The 23,036-nt window shown below is 32.6% G+C and overlaps 3 protein-coding genes across 8 annotated transcripts in view; 2 read left to right on the forward strand and 1 right to left on the reverse strand.

The window, feature by feature from the left end:
- Positions 1-6,194, forward strand: part of LOC111045220 (protein eyes shut) — a 57,046-nt gene extending 50,852 nt beyond the window's left edge. Inside the window, exons 23-24 of the mRNA XM_039422756.1 lie at positions 4,133-4,370; positions 5,492-6,194. Of these exons, the coding sequence (XP_039278690.1) occupies positions 4,133-4,370; positions 5,492-5,658 (405 nt within the window). The 3' untranslated portion in view covers positions 5,659-6,194. The remainder of the gene's footprint in view (positions 1-4,132; positions 4,371-5,491) is intronic.
- Positions 814-21,500, reverse strand: LOC111043293 (5-aminolevulinate synthase, erythroid-specific, mitochondrial). 4 transcript variants are annotated; one of them, XM_039423442.1, is made up of 3 exons: positions 21,401-21,500; positions 6,455-6,504; positions 814-3,392 (listed from the first exon to the last, which is right to left on the reverse strand). In XM_039423442.1, exon 3 carries the CDS (start codon positions 3,286-3,288, stop codon positions 1,558-1,560), a length of 1,731 nt encoding a protein of 576 aa, XP_039279376.1. In that variant the 5' UTR covers positions 3,289-3,392; positions 6,455-6,504; positions 21,401-21,500; the 3' UTR covers positions 814-1,557. The 4 variants fall into 4 exon arrangements, with proteins under 4 accessions (XP_039279376.1, XP_022183994.2, XP_022183927.2 ...); XM_022328302.2 differs by lacking the exon at positions 21,401-21,500 and adding an exon at positions 20,543-20,617; XM_022328235.2 differs by lacking the exon at positions 21,401-21,500 and adding an exon at positions 20,405-20,600.
- LOC111043566 (cuticle protein 7) lies at positions 9,638-18,236 on the forward strand. Of its 3 annotated transcripts, none has more exons than XM_039423446.1 (3): positions 9,638-9,842; positions 15,537-15,629; positions 17,954-18,236. In XM_039423446.1, the coding sequence occupies exons 1-3, from the start codon at positions 9,813-9,815 to the stop codon at positions 18,167-18,169; spliced, it is 339 nt and encodes a 112-aa protein (XP_039279380.1). In that variant the 5' UTR covers positions 9,638-9,812; the 3' UTR covers positions 18,170-18,236. The 3 variants fall into 3 exon arrangements, with proteins under 3 accessions (XP_039279380.1, XP_022184277.2, XP_039279381.1); XM_022328585.2 differs by lacking the exon at positions 9,638-9,842 and adding an exon at positions 11,735-12,140; XM_039423447.1 differs by lacking the exon at positions 9,638-9,842 and adding an exon at positions 13,010-13,218.
- Positions 21,501-23,036: the final 1,536 nt, after the last annotated feature.

A 23,036-nucleotide genomic window follows, 5' to 3' on the forward strand; every position in this document is an offset into this window, starting at 1 on the left:
AATACTTCTTATTATATTCTTCACCTTTCTGGTACGGTTTCAACTCATAAATCGAGTTTCTAATATTCTTCATTACTCCATCAATTTGCAAAAATAGCTATCACATATTTTTGTATGACCCCCTCCTCCCATAAAATGACTGTTGAATAGTATTCGTGCCAATCCATGATAAGAGCCAAGCTTTTGGCTTGCAATTGCATTAGCTGAAAGCTGTCAGCTACCTCATAAAGCAGCGCGGATTATCAAAGATCGTTGGTTAGAATTGAATAACTTAATCCACGTAGAATTACGATAATGAAATTATTACTTTGTAAATCAATAGGCTGTTGTAAACTATGTAACAAATAAGAATTCGTGTTTAAATGAAGTAACGAAAAAGTAACTACATAATGCAAGAATCATTCATATTTTCATGAATGTGCAAAATTAGAACAAGACCTGACTAATCTTTCTTTCTAATAAGTGACCTATCCTTTCTGAGGAGAGATATTTTGATCATGCTTGAATTCAATTTTCATAATTTTTCTTCAATAATAAAACATATTTTTTTTAAGGCACTCTTGCATGAATTTTCTTAGAGAATGAGCTGGCAAAATTGGTGCAGTCTGCGCATGAAGTCATGTGCAGATTTCACAGTTCATGAGAAATGAATAGCGCTAGCTAAACACAGAGAAACGCCTTTCTTGTTGTTATCAAACTTCATTCTTCAATCTTCCATTAAAATTAGTTGAAATTTAACCTACCTACTTAACATAGAACTGAACTATTTTTCACTAAAAGGTATTTCAGGTTATAAATCAAATATAGACAGTGTTAACATGATTATAATTATATTTATTATCAACATTGATAGAACATTACCACAATTTTAGAAATTCTGGTGGGGAGGATGACTACCTCTAACAAAATCTTAAGATCTAAGATCTTAAAATCAGAAGATCTAAAGATTTTCTGTCTTTTTTATAAGTGTAGTTTTGACTGCGAAGAATCCACTCAAGTCAGTGAAGTTGGAATGATTTTTGTGTTGTTTCTATTCTTAGTTCTGATTCTTTTGATTTTAATATTATTCTAACAACTAATTATTTTTTGAATTGGATCAATGAATAGTTGTGCGGTTATACTAGAGTGGAGAGTATGAATTGGTTTGGAATCTAGAGTGATAATAACAATGATAGCACCAAGAATGAAGAAAGATTGATTCTAATGAAGCACACATTCCTTAAAGTTTTGAAGGAACTATTTCTTACAACCACCATTTTTAATCATGGAAACAAGTAGTTAGTAACTTATTGTGCCAAACAACAAATCGGAAATAGTAAAGTTGAAGTAGTGATATTCAAAAGCCATAATTTCTGATTGTAATTTATTCCTCCCTATTTTCCCAAAACATGTTATTATTTATTCATTAATACTGAAACAATCACCAATGCTTATATCTCTAACATTTACATTAATCTTCAACCACGAATAATTCAATAACTTGGATTATATATTTTATTTATAGCAATACGATGTCTAACAGATCTGTTAAGCCATTCACTTCTAGCTGGAATTTCATTAATAGGCAGAAACCATGATTGGACAATCTGAGAATGTACAATTTGCCGAAGCAGCACAACGAAAACCTGCTCCTAATTTCCTATAGATTTTAGAAATGGTACCATTATCATAATCAACTGCAGCTTGGTTGTCGAGTTGCTTATTGCATCTTTTACATACAGAGGGGGAGGTCAATGGAAGATTCAAAGATTCCCAGATGACGCAGAGGTCATCGACAAAGACATCCATCATCTCATAGGTGTGGTGTGGTGTTGGAGCGAGACGCAGCTTCTCTTCTCCTTTGGGAACAGTGGGATAGTTGATTGCTTGAACATAGTGGCCTTTTTCTTTCAATAGACGATTGGAAAGTGTGGTGCATAGAAAGGGGTTACCCACTCTTATCGGAATAATATGAGAAGGAGTCGGTTCAATTGGTATCCCTCTGGAGATGAGAAGATTCTTGAGATATTTTACGTTGTTCTGATGCTTTTCTCTGAGCAGCATGCCTTCAGATGAAGAGAGAATTTTGACAGCAGCCCTAGCTCCAGCAACAACAGTAGGTGGAAGCGAGGTGGTGAATATGAATCCAGCCGCATAGCTGCGCACCATGTCGACCATCATTTTGCTGCCTGCTATGTAGCCGCCTATGTTGCCGAACGCCTTGCCAAGTGTGCCAGAGATTATGTCCATTCCATCGAGTAGGTTGTCTCTTTCTCCCACTCCTGCGCCATGCTGACCGTAGAGTCCAACCGCGTGCACCTCATCCACAAACACCAGTGCTCCATGCTCGTGCGACACCTCCAAAAGGTCCCTCAGAGGACAGATCGCCCCAGTCATCGAATGTACTGTTTCAAATGCAACTATCTTTGGCGTTTCCTTGCTAACACTTTTCAGCAGGTCAGAGAGATGATCTGGATCATTGTGACGGAAGATATGTTTTGGAACCCGACTGTTTCTTATGCCTTGAATCATCGATGCATGATTGCCTTCATCAGAGAATATGTGACAGCCTGGCAATGATTGAGCCAGAGTTAAGAGTGTTGAATCATTTGCTACAAAGCATGAAGTGAAAAGTAAGGCTGATTCTTTCTGGTGCAATACAGCTAGTTCTTTCTCAAGTTGCTCGTGGTAGTAAGAGTTTCCAGAAATATTTCTAGTTCCTCCAGCACCTACTCCATACACTTCAATGGCATTGTGCACAGCTTCTTTCACTTTTGGGTGACATGTAATTCCCAGATAATCATTAGCACACCATACTGTTATGGGTTGCTCACCTTCGCTGCATTCCAATGCAGCTGGAAAATTGCTTGCCAGCCTGTTCACTTTTTTGAATATTCTATAGGAATGATCCTTCTTCTTTTGCAGTATTTTGTCACTGAAAAATTGATCATAATTAAATGCCTCTTTCTCAGTAGACTCGTTCCCTTTGATGAGTTTATCAAGAACTTCATTCTGGTAACGCGAAATAGTTTCTTCAACTTTTGATTCCATGTTCAAATCCACTTGATCTACTGGATGGATGTCTTCTTGCAATTCATAGCTGACTTTCTTGATGGTGGGTTTGATTTCGGTTAGAAATGGACACTTGTTGAGCGAGAAAGCTTCGCCTTCGCCTTGGTCGGAGCCAGGGTCCCCGCTGCTCATCAGCCGGGTCATTGCGGGGCAGTGCTGCGCATAGTTCTTCAGCAGAGACGAACAGTGGTTGCGAACAAACGAGTTCGAGAGACGACTCAAAAACGGACAGGGCATTTTTATTTCTTCAACCAGAAATTATTTGCTTTGATAATCGATTGAAGTTCTATCAATGGGTCTCGGAGAATTTCAGATTCAGCCCGCAAGGAAGATATCGAAACCTGTTACAGAAGAAAAAACTATTGCCAGAGACAGTTTATAGAAGGTGTTAAATTTGAAAGTGACAAGAATAGTAAGCATGCAAGATGATGATTATTATGCATTCACACAATTAATAAAACTATAAAGCTTTCTTTATGATGAAACAAAACTTTGAGATTGTCTCTTAAGTTTGATTTGTTGAATCATTACATATTTGGCAACATTCGCTTTCACTTGTATATAGGTGACTAATACAATTTGGATGTGGCAATAAATTGATAGTATTTATATCAATAACTGGGTTGCCAGGATTTATTCTTTCAACAAGAGTAATTTGGAATTTCATTCTTTGACATCTTTCAATTGATTGAATATTGTTTTTATATATATAAGATTTGAAAAGTCCAATTAAGATTCAATCTTCGTAATAATTGAGAGCCAATGCTATGTCAAATCAACAATATGTTATCTATTTTAAAGCAATGATAAGTATTTCAAAACTAGAAATATGAAATTGTAGGAAGAAACTCACTTTGAAGCTTATTTGCAAGTGATATTTCATGTTGAAATTCAGTAAAGGATTTAGCTTTAGAATCTATAGATTCCCTCACAATTATTAAGTCCTATACGTAAATAAATATAAGTACTACAATCGCCTAATAACCAATATATTCTCTAGTTTAAGAACTTGAACAGCTTTATAACGAGCTTTATGATGATATTTTTTCAAGTGAATAACATTGAATTATATTATTTTTAGAATGACGAGTATATTGGATTGGGCACGGAAGGGGGACTTTTGAAGATGGTGTGGGCTTGGGATGACACGGAGAGCAGCAGTGTCACAGTCCCCGCCACCTGGTTGGCTGACGGCATCTGGCACAATGTCGCGCTCAACTTTTCCACACAAAACATAACAATGTGGCTCGATTCGAGCGTACTTGTTTTCGAAACACTAACCAACAGGTCAATCAACAGCAACGGAATATTCTACCTGGGTAAGTTGATAAAATATTTAAAAATCAAGTTATTCAGTAAATATGTTTCCTGTTAATAGGTATTGAAAATACACGAAGTCGGAATTAAAATTTTATTCCAAGTTCCTTTGATAACTATAGTGTGAGACTACTTCGAAAATTTAGAATAGATTTGAGTTGAATATTTGCATAGAAGTGAGGTGAAACTCTATCCAGTCAACTCGGCTATTTTGTAAACTGTTTAAAATAGATATTATTTGTATGAAAAGCAATTAGTTTCATAAGATGTATGACTAGTTCTTGTAATACTTTCGTGAATTCATCAACCATCTAATACGATGAATACTACAACATTTCAGGAAGAATAGTTTTTGATTAATTGAACAAAAACAATAATCTACCATAATCAGTGACAAGAGCTGGCAAAAAATACAAATTAACACATTCATAGTTGAATAAAAGAGTTCAATGAACGATTTCATTTTGAAATATATAGCTCATCAGCTCGAAATACAGTAGGCTACTATGCAAATCAATAGCATGAAATAATAGGTCCGAACGAGGTCAAGTATAAAATTATAATTGAATTTGATTGGTCAGTATTCAACAAGAAAAACCGGAGTTATTGTATGAGATTTCGAAAATGTAACACACACATATCATTATAATGTACAGTATAAGTAATGTAACGAGGGAGATTCAGAAGGCCTACGGGTTTTCCTAAAGTAGAAAAAATCTAGGTCAATGCCAGGCAGTCCTAGACTTACTGACTGGTTGCCAATTTAATCTCCATTTATCGATACAGATAATAATAAGAATAATGGTCAACAGTGTTGTGATCTTGTAGAAATATAGTGCAAACCATACCTCAAAAGCATAATAGCTGAAACGTTTTTAGCAAACGTACTACAATATTGTCTGATAGTACTATTTTCTTCCAAACATAATTCCAGCAACTGAGATAAAATTAAAAGAGGACGTAAATAATTCCATGTTCAATAAAGATTACAATATTCTATGTTCTCAAATGATAAATAATTTTATGACCTACTTGATAGTTTTCATATGTTCACTATAGAAATTAAGTTTTCAATATATAGAGTTGAAATAGAAGTAATTGTATGCAATTTTTTATTGAACAGGAGGATTTCCTCAAGGAACGGATATCGAAATAGAGACAAGAGGATCGTTTTCAGTGCAATTCAATGGCTGTATAAGGGAGTTAGCATGGTCAGATCATTCTGTGGTGACAGATTTCACTGGATTCATAGGAGAGAACATCGGAGATTGCGAGATACTAGAGCCCTGAGGGAAGATATCGACTAAAAACCAATAACATTTCCATCTCAATAATTGAATAAAAATTACAAGTATTATAATCGATGGTGAAAACGGAATTGAACCAAAAATAAATTTCCTAACATTGGATAAACGTTTTTTCATACCTGTTTGGAATTTGAAATTTTGATATTACCCAAGTACCCCGTTTCCCAAGGGAGGAAAAAAATCAATATTTTTCAAAAAGAATAGTGATTGATACTACAGTATAAAACAATTATAATAATTGATGAAAAAATAATTTTCTCTCTGATTTATCCTACAATAGACAATGCGATACTTTAGAAAGAAAGTGATGAGATTTGTCTGAATGATATTGTATGATGAAAACTAAGGAAAAGACAAAATGTTTGGTATTCTCATTTCTAAAGGTCATATACATTATTTGGTAATTTACTCATTCCCTATTGCATTCGTTATGGAACTTTTATAGAAGACATTTAAAGATATTTGAAATCCACGAGATTTCAGATAATTTTTTCAATAAATTATTTCTATTACATAAATAATTATAATCATAACATTCCAATTCACTATAGTCAAATGCAGATTATTCCCCACGACAAATAAGGTTTGGCGATTAAAAACAAAAACGTTTTTAATGAAAAGCATTTCTGTTGTCAGGTGAATCGACACTATTGGTTAAGGACAGATTGGAGAAGGACATCAAGGATGAATTAAAAGTCGATAATATTGAATAATTGAAAAGTATCAAATATCGAAGTATCTTATATACTAGAAATATATGACAAAATAAAATGTCCTACCTTAAACTTTGGCAACGTTCCGCGTTGCAGAGAACCCAGGTTATTGGAATCTGAAAACATAAAACAAAGAAATATATTATTATATAAACTCTTATTCAAAACAAATCTTTGAAAATAATCGAAGACTTGACTGAAAAAGTTGTTTTGAAGATGTAAATTGAATTTATTCAATAGGATAATTAACTCCTCTACAGTCAGATGGTTTATTGATTAAGATTTTATTATAATGAATATTACTACATCATTTTGAATAGCAGTAGTGTAAAAATTTAATTATGAACAAGAATTATTCAGTATTAAAGAAGACTATTGTCTTATTGTTATTAAACAAAGTACTATTTAATTTGATGGTATAGAAAAAGCGTATTTCTATATCAAATAAAACAAAAAAAATGACCAAGAAAAAATTCTAAGATCCGTAATCAAAATAAAAAAGTCTGAGAATCCCATATATTGAATAATAAATTGTGTTCAGAGCTGTTATGGTCAAATGTAAAGTATCTTCATTCCTTCGTTAAACGGTTCCTTCATTCTAAACTCAACGTTTTGAATTCTGAACTTGATTATTGTGTTAGTAATGATCCCGCCACTAAAAGCATTGTCCAATAGAATACTTCGGTTTAGTTATTAATAAAAACAGATGCTGACAACTGTTTCATACAAGTTCAAATAGAGACTTGGTTAGGGTAGAAGTTTAGATTTTATACATTAGAAAATCCAATGAAACTCAGCTCACATTTCCCAGGGCAGAATGAACTTACTCAAAATTAAATCAGTTACCATATCAGAATACAATGGTATTGACTATGCAAATGCAGCTGTTTATTCCCAATCATCAATTAAATCAATAATGAATACCAAATGTTCACATTAAATCAGTCTTATGGTGCATAATCACAACAGAAATAGTGCACAGAAAATGATGCAATCAAAAGAGAAGAACACAATAATCTAAACACGATTATCACAAACCAAATATTCAAATTCAGCTATCGTATAAGTAGGATTCAAAGAGATTGAATAGAATTTATTATTCTTGAAAACTCCTCATCGATTGTATAGACAATGTCAAATATCGTTTCAAGTGGGAATGGGTACTGGTTATTTTCCATTTTTATGTAAAGGACCACTTAAACATATAAAAAGTAGGCACTTCTACCAGATTATAATATGGAAAATGGCCATTACATTAGTACGATTACTGCCTGTGAATATTTCCAAAGGTAAAAGATTAGTTTTTCAAAGATTAATCTTCTCTATTCGTTATAAATCAAGATTGAATAACAATTCAAGTGAAAAAAGTTCAAGAGAAGATTTTGAATTAACTATAATGCATAACGAACTGATTTGAACAAAAAATATGGATCTCCAAGACCCTCACCTAAGTAGGTCTACATCCTGATTATCAGCACGATACATTTTATAAATATAAGTTATAAAAATATTTTTTTCTAAGATGATTTAAGTGAAGAAAAACAAAGCTTTGTACTAAAGTACATCGGAAATATAAAGTGAATAACTAAATAGTAATTTATTGGATTCGAAGTACCTAATTTGCTGTATAAGGAATAGAATATTTTGTAAATCAAATTCATCAAATCAGAAAACATTAATTCCATTCTATAGTTTGTTAATTGATACATTTGTCATGGAAATTTATATGTGAGTAAACTTTGAAAACAATGTTCGGTCAATCGTAGTTTTTCTATAAAATTGAATGTCTTTAATTCCAGTTTCACGGTTATTTATTTAGAATTGATCCAAGGGCCCCATTACACCTGCATATTTTTTGTAAGGTACGCGAACTTGCATATAAATCTATATGTATATAATTATAGGGGGAAAACCTGATACGAAAATCAACTACACGCCTTTCACTGGTAAAACTTCGAAATAATCGGAATTTAAATATGAATTTTATGTTATTTGTGAATTGTTTCAAGGAAATGACTGACTGAGATATTTTTAAGGAGGATAAACATCTAACCTTATATCCTTGCTACACATATTTTTATTGGAAAGCTAGCCACGAGATATGTACGATTGCATATCAATAGTTGACACATTGACAAATAAGTTGACTCTTCAAAAAGTATGCAGGTGTAATGGACCCCGAAAAATATCATGCAACTTGTATTTATACAATTGTGCATCGTGTCTTTTTGAAATATTGTTGAATATGTAAAGTCAATGTTTGTTAGTTTGTTAATTTGATCATTGTTCAAGTGAATATTGTTTAATAATTTGATTATATTATTTGTTTTTCAACCAAAAATGTGTGTGTTTTTTCAACTCCAGTACCGTTCAAATCTTATTTAATAAGTTAGAAGATAAACAAAAGGCAACTCTAAAGTAAGGATAACATTAAGTGGAACGAGTAATTATTATAAGAGCTGTATATATAAAACATACAGAGAACAGAGATGTTTTGCTGAGCTTGAAGGTCAAATAAGTTATCAACGTGTGTTTGGAGAAGTGTTCTTGATCCTCAAGTCTTGATGATAACAGGAGATTGCAAAAGATTTCAGATCTTCTTTTTTCAATCAGAAACTTGAGATTCAATATTATTAATGAAAGGTAAGGTAACCAAAATTAATTAAATTAATATTAATTTAATTTGGTACGGTAACCAAAAATTAAATGTAATGGAACAATGTGTTGTTAACTCTAGTGATTATTGAGATATTTTCAAAAACTGTTTGAAAAGTAAGATCCTCAAGTCTTGAGCACCGAAATTTTTACTATACCTTGTATTGGCAATTTCCACATTTAAGCTATTCGAACTTACAGACAACTCAATCCTGACGATAAAAAAAGTTAGTTAATTGTATAATGGCTTTATTTCATTAATCAAAACTGAATTGAATAAGCCTTGGATGAGGTAAAACTTATATTGGTTTTCCCCAAGAACACTTGGTTTATATCACATAAATACAAGAGATGAATTTATACTTAATAGCTGAATATGTCAAAGCTTTGAGCTTGATACTTTTTCCACAGAAAGCTTTCCGGTTAGTAAGCCAGCAAGTTTCTGTAAAAATGAATTATCTTCAATCTTTCATAATTTTTATAGGAATCAGAGAAATTCCTAATCCATAATTATTATGGAACCCTTTTCAATACTTCATTTTCTAATGAGAATTGAGCACCAAGCGACCTTGTAACTAACAGGTTGTTTACCTCGGAAGTAGGAAAGTGTTGGAATGCTTGTGCTGTGCACTTTATATCTACCAAACACTGTGGAATCAAAACGTTCTAGAGGGCAAGGACAGTTCATGAACGAGGAAGTTACAAACCACAATATTACATTAGTAGTTGTTCATAAGGAATCTTATATTAAAGTATTTTTGCAAAACTTATGATAGCTACTGATGCCGTGACAAAAAAGGTTAGTGGCAGTGTATGTACTGGTTTTATTTGCATTTCGTAATCGTTGAGTCAAAAATGTCAAATAAGAGAAAATTAATTTTAGCGTTTTAAATCTTACGGTTTTTTGACAATACTTGAACTATAGTCTGTGTAAAATAAGTTGAGACTTGGCTCTCCATCTGAAGAAAGTAAAAGGTAGCCAAATCGTGTAAAATTGTAACTTTCTCAAATTTACAATTCAACGTTAGAATTATATTTCCAATTTAACATTAGAATTAAATTGCAACTTTCACAGATTTCCAATTTGATGTAGATGTAGAATATTATCCCCGATATGCCAGTAGTGCTAAAAAAGTTCCAGGGTTGAAGATTAAAAGGAATGTTTAACGTTTTTGATGAAATTGGAAACATCGCGTAAATTTGTTTTTCTCTTGAATACTATTTCTCTCAAAATCATAGGACGTCGTACGAATTTTATATCAAATCAACGAGAATTTCTCCTTTCTATTGGTATATGGATCATTTTTATCCGACCTATAGTTATTTTTTAATTGATGATTATGTTTGTCAATGTCGAGCAGAAAACTTAAATTTTTGACATGCTAAAAACATTTTTGTTTCAAAAGATAAGTGAGTGGTACAAGCGTACCACTTGTAAAAGCGTGAAAGTTTCCCAGAAATAATTGAAATTATTTTTTTTTGTCTAAAGTAGTCGGAAAAAAGTTAAATTTCATTTTAATTTTCAACCCTGGAACTTTTTTAGCAATACTGGCTTATCGGAGATAATATTCTACATCCAAATCTGACTTTAAATAGGAAATTTGAGAAAGTTGCAGTTTTTCACGATTTGGCAACCATGTAATTTCTTCGGATGGAGAGCCAAGTCTCAACTTATTTTACACATACTATAACTGCATGGATTTTCTTACTAGATAAAGAGTACTGGATGAGGGAACGGAACAATGCAAGCGTCGCATGTCGCGGTGGTTTTAGTCTAGTATTTATTTGATTTATCAATTTTCATCAAACATATACTATGAATTCAGTCACGATTATCCAATTAAATAAACGTTTGATTTCCAGTAGCGAGAAGACTAACAATTTTCATGCCTGATTGTCAATTCAAACCTTGTGATAGATGGATAGATAAATGTCTTTTATTTCCACTTTATAACATTATAAAAATGATGGGAGACCATCCTACATTCTAAACCTACACTCCTATGTGGGTTAGGAACTAATGAATTATATTAAAAATAATTATAATTAACTTGTGAAATGTAATAATCATAAGGAATAAATAAATAATAATCATATATAGAAAGAATCAAAATTTAAGTATATTGATTCATATTTTTAATGTAATATTTCTTTCTAAAAGCATGGTTACAGATGTACTGGTCATGAATTACAACATTCGAAAGGTATGAACAATGAAATCAACTAAAACGTATTAACGTAAAATCACATAAGGTTTCTTAATATATTTTGTGAGTGTATAAACCACGAATTTGATGAAATTACTGCTATAGTGTCGCGGTTTATTATTTTCATATCAACTGGATTATTTTGATCAATCGAACATCCTACAGAGGAGAAATCTAAAACAATCGAAGAATTATTATCCACTTGTAACGGATTGTTTACAAGTTATGGACTGACATGTTGAGGAATTATAACTTTGTTCCGGTGTCTGCATAATACATGCATTAGCAAAATTTTCGGATCTGATGTAAGGATACTTTAAGTATAGTGTTCCCAATATGGATGAGATGATGTCATCCTGCAACCGGCTCTAATTAATAATTAGAAGAAGGAAAGGCTGTTTCATCTATTTCATATACAGTATGTCACACGACTTGAGAAAGGAGGAAAGAGTGAGAGGATGGTGTCCGGTGACACGGTCCATTTAGTCGGCCCGCGGCCACTGCTTGGGTAACATAGTTGCAGTCCAATCAAAATCAAAAGCCGTGTCCACGCATCCACTCCTGTCTTGTTTGCAGCTACTCGCTTGGCTTCATCCAGACAAAAATTATTGCATAAATCGCACGTAAATTACTGGTCACATGTTGATCTCGTTACAATTATTATTCTCATTATCGTTACATTTTGTGTAACTCGGCCTAATAATGCAATGCGACTGATGAGTTACCCTCCACCGAGCAGCGACTGGCCCCCGCTTTTTAGGGGCCTATCTCCAACTCCACCCGTATAAAAGTTACAACAATTATTGCTGGACCATCAGTTGCATTCTTCTCCAACGCAGACAACTAGTGGATTAAACACCGCAACACTCCTCAACATGCATTCCGTTCAAGTGAGACAATTTTCTATTCTCTTTTCAAAAATTTTTTAGTGCTTTGAATAATAATATCATCGTGGTCTGACTAGCTCAGGTATGATACCCTAGTCGCATCTGATTGATTTCAGGGCCTCTGAAGTGATTGTTTTCAAGAAACCTCGGGAGAACTGACTATAAAAAACAATGAAGTATTTCTACCTCATATTGAGGTTTCTCTACTTTTTTATTGATGGCTTCTTTTATTCATGCTATGTTTATCAAAGGAATGTGACAGTTCTAGATGGAAATAATTATTATAAGAGAAGAAGTTTTTCATACAGAGTATTTTGATACAGCACTTTTGCGATTTTCAAAAGAACAATTAATTTTGATATAGTTTGAATTGAATTTATAGTTATTACATATAATCAAATAAATAGCTCTCATGTAGTTTTATCAAAAGAGAAATCAAATGCATTCCTGTAAGTTTTGTTTGTGGTTTTTTTTTAGAATGCTCACTTTCCTTCATTTTTGACACAGTTGAAATAGGATGCTAGAAAGGTTCACGAACTCTCTAAGTATAGTTCAGGCCAGTCCAAAAGATAAGAAAGGAAATAATTGCAATTAAATAATTTGACTCTCATTGTAGATCTTCATTCATTGAAGAGTGGGATAGCACTAAGATCTTTCTTAGCCGTAAATTAGCTGTAAAGGTACTCTGAGATGTAAAGTGAAGGTACTCTGAGACTCAAACAGTGTGCTGTTTTACTTAACGATTCATATTTGAACTTTTTTTATGAGCTCTAAAGGAAGGAGACAATAAAATACACTTGTAGATGAGTTGATTGAATTATTACAGACTTCCTATAAGTAATGATCGGAGTAATAAGGCAGTGACCTCTTTTATTGGCATAGTGATTCCAATTTCAACCACCATCATTTTTATTCACTACATTTCAACATATCACTAATACCAGAACATATATGAAGTTGAATTTGAGTTTTTTATCCAGTTTACAATTGAGTTGGTTCAAGTTACTTAAAAGCGTAAATTAAGAGCTCAATTTCCAATATAGTTTGGCAAATTTTCTCCTTTCTTATTTGGCTGGAAGAGGTCAGTATCTTCATATGCTGAATACATGGTAATGTTATGTAATTAACTTAGAGGCTCCTTTGGGATCGGATCTTTGACTTTTACTTTTTTAGTTATTAATAAATGTTTCACCTGATCTCATAGCTATAGTTATCTTAAATATATATGTCAAAGATGTAAATCTCAACTTTTAGATAAGTGATTTTGACGTGAATAATCTTTAGTCTTTGTGTGTGGTAAATCAATTACATGTAAATGTAAATAAGCGTGATGTGATGAAGATCACTCGTCAGAGAAATATATTCAACAAAACTCCCTACAGAATACTTAATAATTATGAAACATGTTAAATTTGGGTGTATTTATATCAAGCTCAATTGTTCTTGTGTGAAGTGGAACTTTTTTGTCAATGAAGCATATAAAAATCTTGGCTACATTATAAGAACTCAATTTTCAATATTAAGAATAAGTATAATTTTCAATAATGAAATATATGATATAATATATATAAGAATGAGGACTCTTTGCTACCTGTTCTAGACATAGTATTTTTGGGAATTGTAACGTGGTGTAGAGGCCATACTAAAATCTTCACTCATACATCCTTTAGAGAGTGTTCAATACAGATTTGAGATAATCTCATTTGAAAGTAAAATGTTTTTTTTTCATTGAGAGTAATCCCTCAAGTAGCAAAATAATCGATTGAAAGAGTATTTTTGGGAATTGTAATGTGGTGTAGAGGCCGTACTAAAATTCACTCATACATCATTTAGAAAGTGTTCAATACAGATTTGAGATATCTTATTTGAAAGTAAAATTTTTTTAATGAGAGTAATCCCCCAAGTAGCAAAATAATCGATTGAAAGTACTTTCAAATTGATTTGAAATAACTTTTAATAATTGTTAAAATGACTTGACATAAAAAATGTTTCAAGTTGGCAAAATTGTAATTTTTGAACTAGCTGTAAATAATTTAAAATAAAAGGTTGAATAAGTTCCATATAATCATTTACGATAAGTGAGTTATTTACTTTTTCCTCCAGTTCGCTCTTCACTATTTCGCTCTTTTGACTGAAATGGGCGGTTGTAGAAGTACCCAGTTTTCAATGTGTGATGTTTAATATTACTCATAGAATAATCTTCTAAGGTTAATACGAACACGGAATTCGTAGTATTCAGTATTCGTAAATAGTTATTTATGTAACATGAAAGCAAAACTACACATAGCAATTTCAAATGAAACCGTATTTTCTCGAATCCGAGGAGAATGAAAAATGTATATCGAGCAGTTGAATTGAAAATATTGTAAAATAGCCTTGCTGTTTCAAAATGACTTATCAACCTACAAAATTTAAAAATTTAATTCGTCAGTGGAAAATAGTAATCAATATTATTCAAGTACTTTCGCAATCGAAAGCAGGACTGCAAACCTATTTTTGAATGTTGATCAGGGAATATAACTAAGTCTTGCTCCTAATAAGTTGCATATTGAAGCGCAACAGTTAGTGTACATAAAATGAACATTGATGGAACAAAGATAATTCATCTATCTGTAAAGCACTTCTCTATTTTCTATACGTTGGAATGAAATCGTATAAAATAACTGAATGTTAGTATATAAATAAAAATATAAATCTGACTATCCTTTTTAAAATTATTTAGTCACGACTATATGCCATTATCAAGTGATTGGAAAATAAAAGACAAAATTAACCCTAACAAAAAAATACAACTAAATGTTAGTAGCCTACGTAATATAGAGGGCTGTATTTAAGAACTATTTACAACCAAGTTCTCTACTGATTGGTTGTTAGACTTGGTTGGTTCTTAAAAATAATTCATAAATGTTTAAATTTCTATATTCACTCGTTCAAATATTTGAAGTACGTCAATGGTGTACGTGTAGAGGTTTAGAGATACAAGCATACAAGGTTAAGCATCGTCGATAATATCACTATTAATTTCAGAGCCGTCCATAAATGAATCATTATAAGAGTGCGGGAACTTGAATGAAATGATTGTGGATTATTCACCGATTAGAAGAAATAATGAGAAACTTTGTAAATGGTTGTGGGAAGAATACTAAACGAAATCTGTGGTACTATTGTGAAGTTGGAGCAAAAACTAATTTCTGAAAACTGAAAAAATTATGAATTGATGGCAAAAATGTGAATTGTCAACTGTCTACACGCTACGAGCTCACAACCCCAATTCTATACCAACTTTTATTTCAAAATGCATACTTGAGTATCGTGATATGAATGAGTTCAAGCTGATGAATTGTTTATTCAAGTCAGCAACGATTGAATTTACTAAAGTGATTTTTCATATTTTTTCAGATTCAAGCCGCCATCGTAATGATGTGTTTCATTGCATTCTCTTATGGGCAAATCTATGGGAGCTATGGTCATCATGGACACCAGGATTATCACGTGAGTTTTCACAGTATTTCAAATCACTCCAACTATTGTTGAAGAGAATTTATTTATTATATTTAATAATCAGTTGAATGCACCTGTGTAGCGAGAAACGCCTCTTTCTCTTGCAAACCACATTTGAACACCAAAGTTACACGGAAAAAGCTCAAATGATTATATAGTATTTAATGGCGAAAATTATTATCTTCAGATAGTTTCAACAGCAAGTAAGTTATGGTTATTAAAATTATATATCTTACATTTTTAAAAGTCTTATTTGAGAATGATTGCCGGCTCGATTTGGTGTTGCAAAAAGTACACAGAAGGCACAACGTGAACTCCAAGATTATTCTCGATTTTTGACCCTATCAACATAATTATTTTCAAAAGCAACAACAGGACTACTAACCACATGTAAATTGGTCTATATAATCAATAGTGTATTACGGTCACAGTGGCTGATAATTTTGCAAATTGGTTCAACATTAAGGTCACAGTGACTGACTACTAGTTTTGCAAGTATTCTAATACTATCGGAATGAATTGATTTCATATTTGAAGAAAAAATCTTATAATCTTGAATATGAACAGTGAACTAACAAAACCACTAAATTATCAGTCATTGGCACACAGCTGTTGGCCAATATCCAAACTCCTATACACTATATTTCTCAATAGATATTTGTGAGGCATGAAACCACAGCATTTAAAAAGAGAGAAAACATTGCTGAACAAAAACCGCAAGATCAATGAGACAACTCAGCAATATTCAATGTCATTAACGAATGAACGGTAGTTATAGATCCTTTGAAAGTCAACTACTTTATATGTTTTCAGAAAATTAATCATTCCTTTATTGTGTGTATCCCAATATCATTATGATATCAATAAAATGGCTAATAACAGTAAGTTACGAGAAATACCAGAACGATTTCATGCCTTCAATGATATTGTTGCACTACTAACATAGCCTAAATCTCCTTCAGACTTGAAATATTATCAAAAACCTTCTCCTCCAGACCTGAAATATTATCAAGGACCTTATGTCCAAAAATATATAGGAAGTTATGAGAAAATTCATAATAGCCTAATAATTTACTTTTCAACATCATAATATTTTCTAAGTTATTCATTATAAATTTCATAATAAACATTCACTTTTCAATATTTTTAATATTCATTTTATAATAAAAACTTAATACGATATATATCTAGTGTATTAGTTATTTTCCACCAGATTGTTAAACTTAGTCAATTCGTTATTATTTGGTCATGTAATAAGTCAAGCACTAAATCAGTTATGTTCTCTAAATAAGCTGTAACGTTATTCCTCCACTGACTCTGGACTTAATAAACAATAATGGTTTTCGAACGTGATAATAGTGTCAAAGATGATAATTTCTTAATCCATAACGAAGTGAACTGCGATGTATACACTTACGATTTACACTAAAAATGTCAATTTAAATGTAAGAACATTAAAACTTGTCAACTTGGAGACTGGCGCGCTTTCGAATGTTAATGAACCTTTTTTTAGCATTAATGATTAATGATTTGTCCGGCCGAATGTCTATTTGTTTATGAAAAACATAAGGGTGTAATTTTATTATGTATGTAGCCAATAATTGGAGTTCATACTGAATTGTTCAATTTTTTGAGAACTAACAGGTAATCTGTACTTTGCGGTTTGCACTGGGAAAATTTTGTGTTGTAAAATGAAATTTCCTAATACCCAGGAAACATAAAAATAGAATTATTTAGTAAAAATCACTTGGATAAACTTCATTAGAGTTGAAAATTCTTAGCAAAGAAAAATGAGTTTGATTGATGACCTCCAACTTTTGATTCATGAGCCGCGTTTGCTACAAATTACGCTATGCGTCACTTGAAGATAGCTCTATTTGGTAGGGCGTATATTATTGAGTAAAATTTGAAATACAAATTGGATAAGTTTGATTTAATTATTAAATTGTGATTAATTAATATAATAGATACTATTTATAACATTGTAGATGAGAGAGTAGCATACGCAATTGTGCCCAGCATGCTTACTCCTCCCCACTACTCTGTCCATGCTACAAAAGGAGAAATCGGTTTCCCCTCTTCATGTTAAAAGTAATATCTCTCGGACTATAGTTGAAATCTCTGCTGAACTAAATAACAGTAACTTTTAACTGTCGAAAACGAATATTTCTAAATTTATAAAAATGGAACTCTGGTCTTATAAGTTTACGGTAAGCAAGTAGGCCTGTTTGCTTATAATTGAATCGGTTGAAGAAATTGTAATGATTTAGTAGCAAAAAGTGAGTAATGAGGCTGATGGATATATCTTATTTCAGGAACCAGCGCATTACAGTTTCGAATACAAGGTGCATGACCCTCACACTCATGACATAAAATCGCAACATGAATCACGCAACGGAGATGCAGTGAAGGGCTACTACAGCCTTGTCGAGCCTGACGGCTCAGTCAGAGAGGTGCACTACACCGCCGACAAACACAATGGATTCAACGCCGTAGTCCACAAATCCGGTCATGGACACCACTACTATTAACACCTGACAAGCTCATAAAAACCTATTTATTATTTTTGTACAAAACCAATAAAATATCTTCAAACGATTACTAATTTTTATTAGAACCAAGGATCTATTTATTAATTTTCAACATTTGAAAATGGTATCATTTCTGATATCTTGTTCAAGTAGCCTATGGTGAAGTTATTTTATCAAGCAATTTTCATATCAGGAATTTTACTTTTTTTATACAGAGGAGTCCAAAAAATGTATACACTCATTGACATTGAATATCTTGGTAACGCATTAGCAGTTGTTGCCGTTTGCATCTGGACTATCCATGCCACACTACTTGTTGAGAAATCGAAATACAAGGCCCAATTCACATTCTACAAGGCCCAATTCACACTCGTACAGACGTGGTGTGGCAATGGCACGCAAGTTGCAGAGGCATGTCGTACGCAATGCACTCCAGAAGGACGAAATAGTGACATTTTAATCCCATTTTATTCAACAGTTTCTATACGATCTCATTTTGAACAAGTGGCAAGGAAGTGACGTGCCCTTTCTTGTAAGCCACGAGATGGCAAAGGGACATGGCGCGGACGGTCACTTTCTCACCCGCGCCGCGACCGACGCCCGAATAAAGCCTCGTTTCTATTACCACAGATTCAGGGTTGCAACATGAGATCGAATGACGGGAACTTATAATAATGGAATCAGTCCACAACATTTCAACTCGGCACCAGCCCAATGTGACGCGGCGCAAGGTGTTGTTGCAGATTCATATTTCACAATTGATTACTTATATCTTTTCCTCTCAAATTCTAACTTCTAATAAGTAAATTCTAAAGAAGTAAGTTTTGGTCACCTTTATATATTAATTTTTATAGTGCTCAATGTCTCTAGAGCAAGGTCTTACGTTGGTCCTAAGTTAGCATATACGTTGCCATTGCACTCACTCTCATGCAGTTTGAGCCGAAATGGGAACAATAAACGACAAAGTTGTAAGATCCGCTCAACAAGCTAGCATAGCTCATCGTTATGAAGTGATATTTCAAATTGCCAGAATGGAGACTAGGCTTAAGGCTTACTTTGGTAATTGTACTTTGATGTCTCATTAACACGTAGCAGTGCAGCATTAGTAGTCCACATGCAAAATGTAACAGCTGTCAGGATTAGTACACATAATATTCACTGTCATCAAAGACTGTAAAGTTACATTTTTTGGAATCCTCTTTATATTGTTAATAAAATAAATAGGTAGAATTGATTATATTTTTGGACACTGCATAATATGACTACATTGTCAAGTTAATAAGTTTTATGACAAGTGATCATTATTTAATTATGGCATGACGCCATATCTCCCACAAATGTGGGTAATTGATGAATGAGGTAAGAGTTATAAAAGTATGACAGAATATATACAACAGCCTTGTACAATCTACACCCTTAATAACTTAAATGATGGATGAATGATTCAATACATTATTAAGCTCATTATTCTGTACAAAATTAATTAAAACTATCATGAGAAAGATTAATCAGGCCCTTCACCACAATAAATTACCTACTTGAGTTATTACTTTTGATATACTGTATTGGAAATAAATATACTTTACATTAGAAAATGTAACATCTTGTTATTTTTCAGTAAAATAATAGAAATCTTCTAATAAACAAGTCTGATAAAAGAAAATTGTAAGAGGGAGTAAAATTGGGTTAATGCCAGGAGTTACCGTACATTATGAAGGCAATAAAATAAAACTATTTCACTCAACTATGACCCATGCCAACAATCAGGACTTCACCTTCAAATAACATTAGTAGAACAGGTTTGAAAGGTAAAAACCAGGTTATTACTTGGGACTTATGCAATATATAGAAACAGAAACACCTGGTGAAAGTAATTGGCATTTTACATCTATGAAAATTCTATAAATATCAATAACTTAGGTCTGAATAGACAAAAATTGAACTCACCAAATGCAGAACCATAAAACAACTTAGTTTCATGAACAACATTGGTTTCAAACTAAAAAACTTTAGTAAAAGAGTAGGTACCTAGTAAATAAAGAAAAATATGAAAATCTTTAGAGATTTAGTTATATTATTGGTATGACACAACTATCAAAATGAAATAGAGTAAAATAGTTTCAGAAGTGATTTTTACGCCGTAAGGTTATGTCAAATTCAACAGATGTTACAATTTCTTACCTAAACTAGGCCACAAAATACAATAAAAAACATGTTGATTATTCAAATACTTACGCTTTTATAAACCGAACTGTTTCTTTCAATGTAACAGGAATTATTGGATATTTCAACCACTATGGATTTATTCTAACATAACCTAATGATTAAGCAGAATTGAATCAAAAGGAATGTGGAAAATGCAACTGCTCTTACCGCTAGCAGACAGCAGACAAAATTTGGCAATTGGCAATTGAATTGGAATGGAATTGGAAGACTTGCAATCAATCCATGGCGCTGTTGACTTTTCATTTGTCGACTTTCAGGGAAATCGATTTCTTGACATTGAACTTTATATATCGATCACAATACATGATAATATTATTATATTTTTATAGCATGACGGAAGATGAAAGATGACAAAAAATATATAATTTTGACACAAAGAAGGATGAATTCTACCAGACAGCTTCATCTTTTAGCAAGAACTACGACCAACCAAGGACCTTTTAGCAAGAAATTGTTCAATGACCTTATCGATCTAAAACATCGATTGAGTAAAACTATAGTTTAGTCCATATCGATATAGAAAATATCGCATATCGGCGCAAAAATGTCTATGTTCGATACCAAATGATTGAGCTGGTCGATTAGGTCATAAGGTCACAACTTTCATTTTTTCCAATAATAATAATTAGTCCAGTCAAATTGTCGTTTGCAGGAAACAGCCTCAAAATAGCTATTTCTCGACGGTTTTTGGGGCGCTGAATTCGAATCTGAAATTTTCTTACTCGCGGCTTTCCAAAACCCCTAAAAATTTCAAACTTTTTTAATTTTTCTATTTAATTTCGAAAACATTGAGTTTTTCGAAGAAAAGCATTCTTTACAAAATTAAATATAATAGAATTTCCAATAAATTGAGTGGTTACGCATGACTACCATTTTTGATTCCGGAGTAATAACCTATTTTCAAAAAAGGGTATTTTTAAGGAGTTTACAAATTATGCAAACCTACCAATTCTACCCTATATATGCTACAACTTAAGTTGGATCGTTTATATATAGGCTACCTACCCTATAAATCGACATATAAGGAAGGATACGTCAAGCGGTCAAGGATCAAAACTTTAAACACTGACAAAATGATCAGATCTCCTCGTCCTACAGCTTATTTTTCTCAGCCGGTCAAGGCGGTTCAAAATCATGTATTAGAACTGACAATTAATGAAAAATAGAAAACTCCTTCAGTGTAGCCTATTTTAGCCCTATATTTTCATACGGTAGCCTACCTACACAAAAAAATGGCCAATTTCTATACCGTATTCAAAAACTGCGTATCTCGGTAACCCGAAATGATAAAAAATGGGACTTGGTCTTGATTTGAAGAACAGAATCTCCTCTTTCATGTGGGGCGAATGATTTTTGTAAAAATATGATCGTGAAGTAAGATACGGTATGTTAGTTTCAAAAACTTAGAAATTTGCGATATTTTTCTCATTTTCACAGTCGCACATATTCAAAGCTGCGTATCTTGTGAAACACTTCAGATGAAAAATCCAAAAAATAGTCAAGGTTGTATAGAGATTTTTTTCCTCTTTCTCATTATCATGGATCATACTTCTGTTTTCAAAAGTTACAGGCAATTGAGAAAATGATTATTTTTATTTTATCATTTTTTGCGATTTTACTGTTTACATACATTTCAAGTTAATTACAGTACCGCATACAGTATGATTAGCATTGGTGTTAGTATTCTTGTCTATTATTCGACCAGTGGCGCCATTTCACCAAACTGCTAGGGGGGGCAAAAACCAAGTGGCGAAGGGGGGGGGGAAAGAATACCACCGAAGGATTGAAGGTCCTGGGTTTTTCCCCATAAATGTTACATTCGATTTTTCCAGTTTTATACAAATGTGGTTAAATAAAACATCAATACAAAAATAAACATTATTAGTTATAATCATGAAATATTTATTAGAAATATTGGTCTACAGAGAGGCCCTATAGTAGGAATACACTGAAACAGATTTCTTTAAAATCATGGAAAAAGATAAATTTTTCTTTTACAATGACAATTTCATTGGGGATCATATTCTAATTGGAAAATAACTTTCAGTTAGAAAGCTAAAGAAACATTGAGCTGTTCCCATAATTCTCACCAACTCTGTACAAACATTTTTTTCTTTTACAATGACAATTTCATTGGGGATCATATTCTAATTGGAAAATAAATTTCAGTTAGAAAGCTAAAGAAACATTAAGCTGTTCCCATAATTCTCACCAACTCTGTACAAACATTTTTGATTGTCTGATTGTGCCCTTTCTTTTGCTTTCACTGTGACATCTTGCAACTTGTTAATTCTCATGTTGAAATTTATGCAATAACTTACTTATTGTGCCCTGATCAATAATTGTACCCATCCTATATTCAAGCTTCAACCATACCACAGAGAAAAATATACCGTACAGTATTCTTTATTACTCCGTTCCCGTATCCATATTTTCAAGGCAATTTTCCTACAATGTTGATACTGTAGAAGGAATTATACTACTGCTGTTGAAAAAGAGTATTAAATCAGTATGAGATTCTAAGGATTCGTGTAGATAGACCCGCATTTTCATTATTTATCTGATCCTTGGGGTGGCCTAGGCCCCCCCTGTATTCGACAAAGCAGATAAATCCTTTTCTAGCTTCTCAACGCTGTCGATT

The sequence above is a fragment of the Nilaparvata lugens genome, chromosome 3, assembly GCF_014356525.2.
Source record: "Nilaparvata lugens isolate BPH chromosome 3, ASM1435652v1, whole genome shotgun sequence".
NCBI lineage: Eukaryota > Metazoa > Arthropoda > Insecta > Hemiptera > Delphacidae > Nilaparvata > Nilaparvata lugens.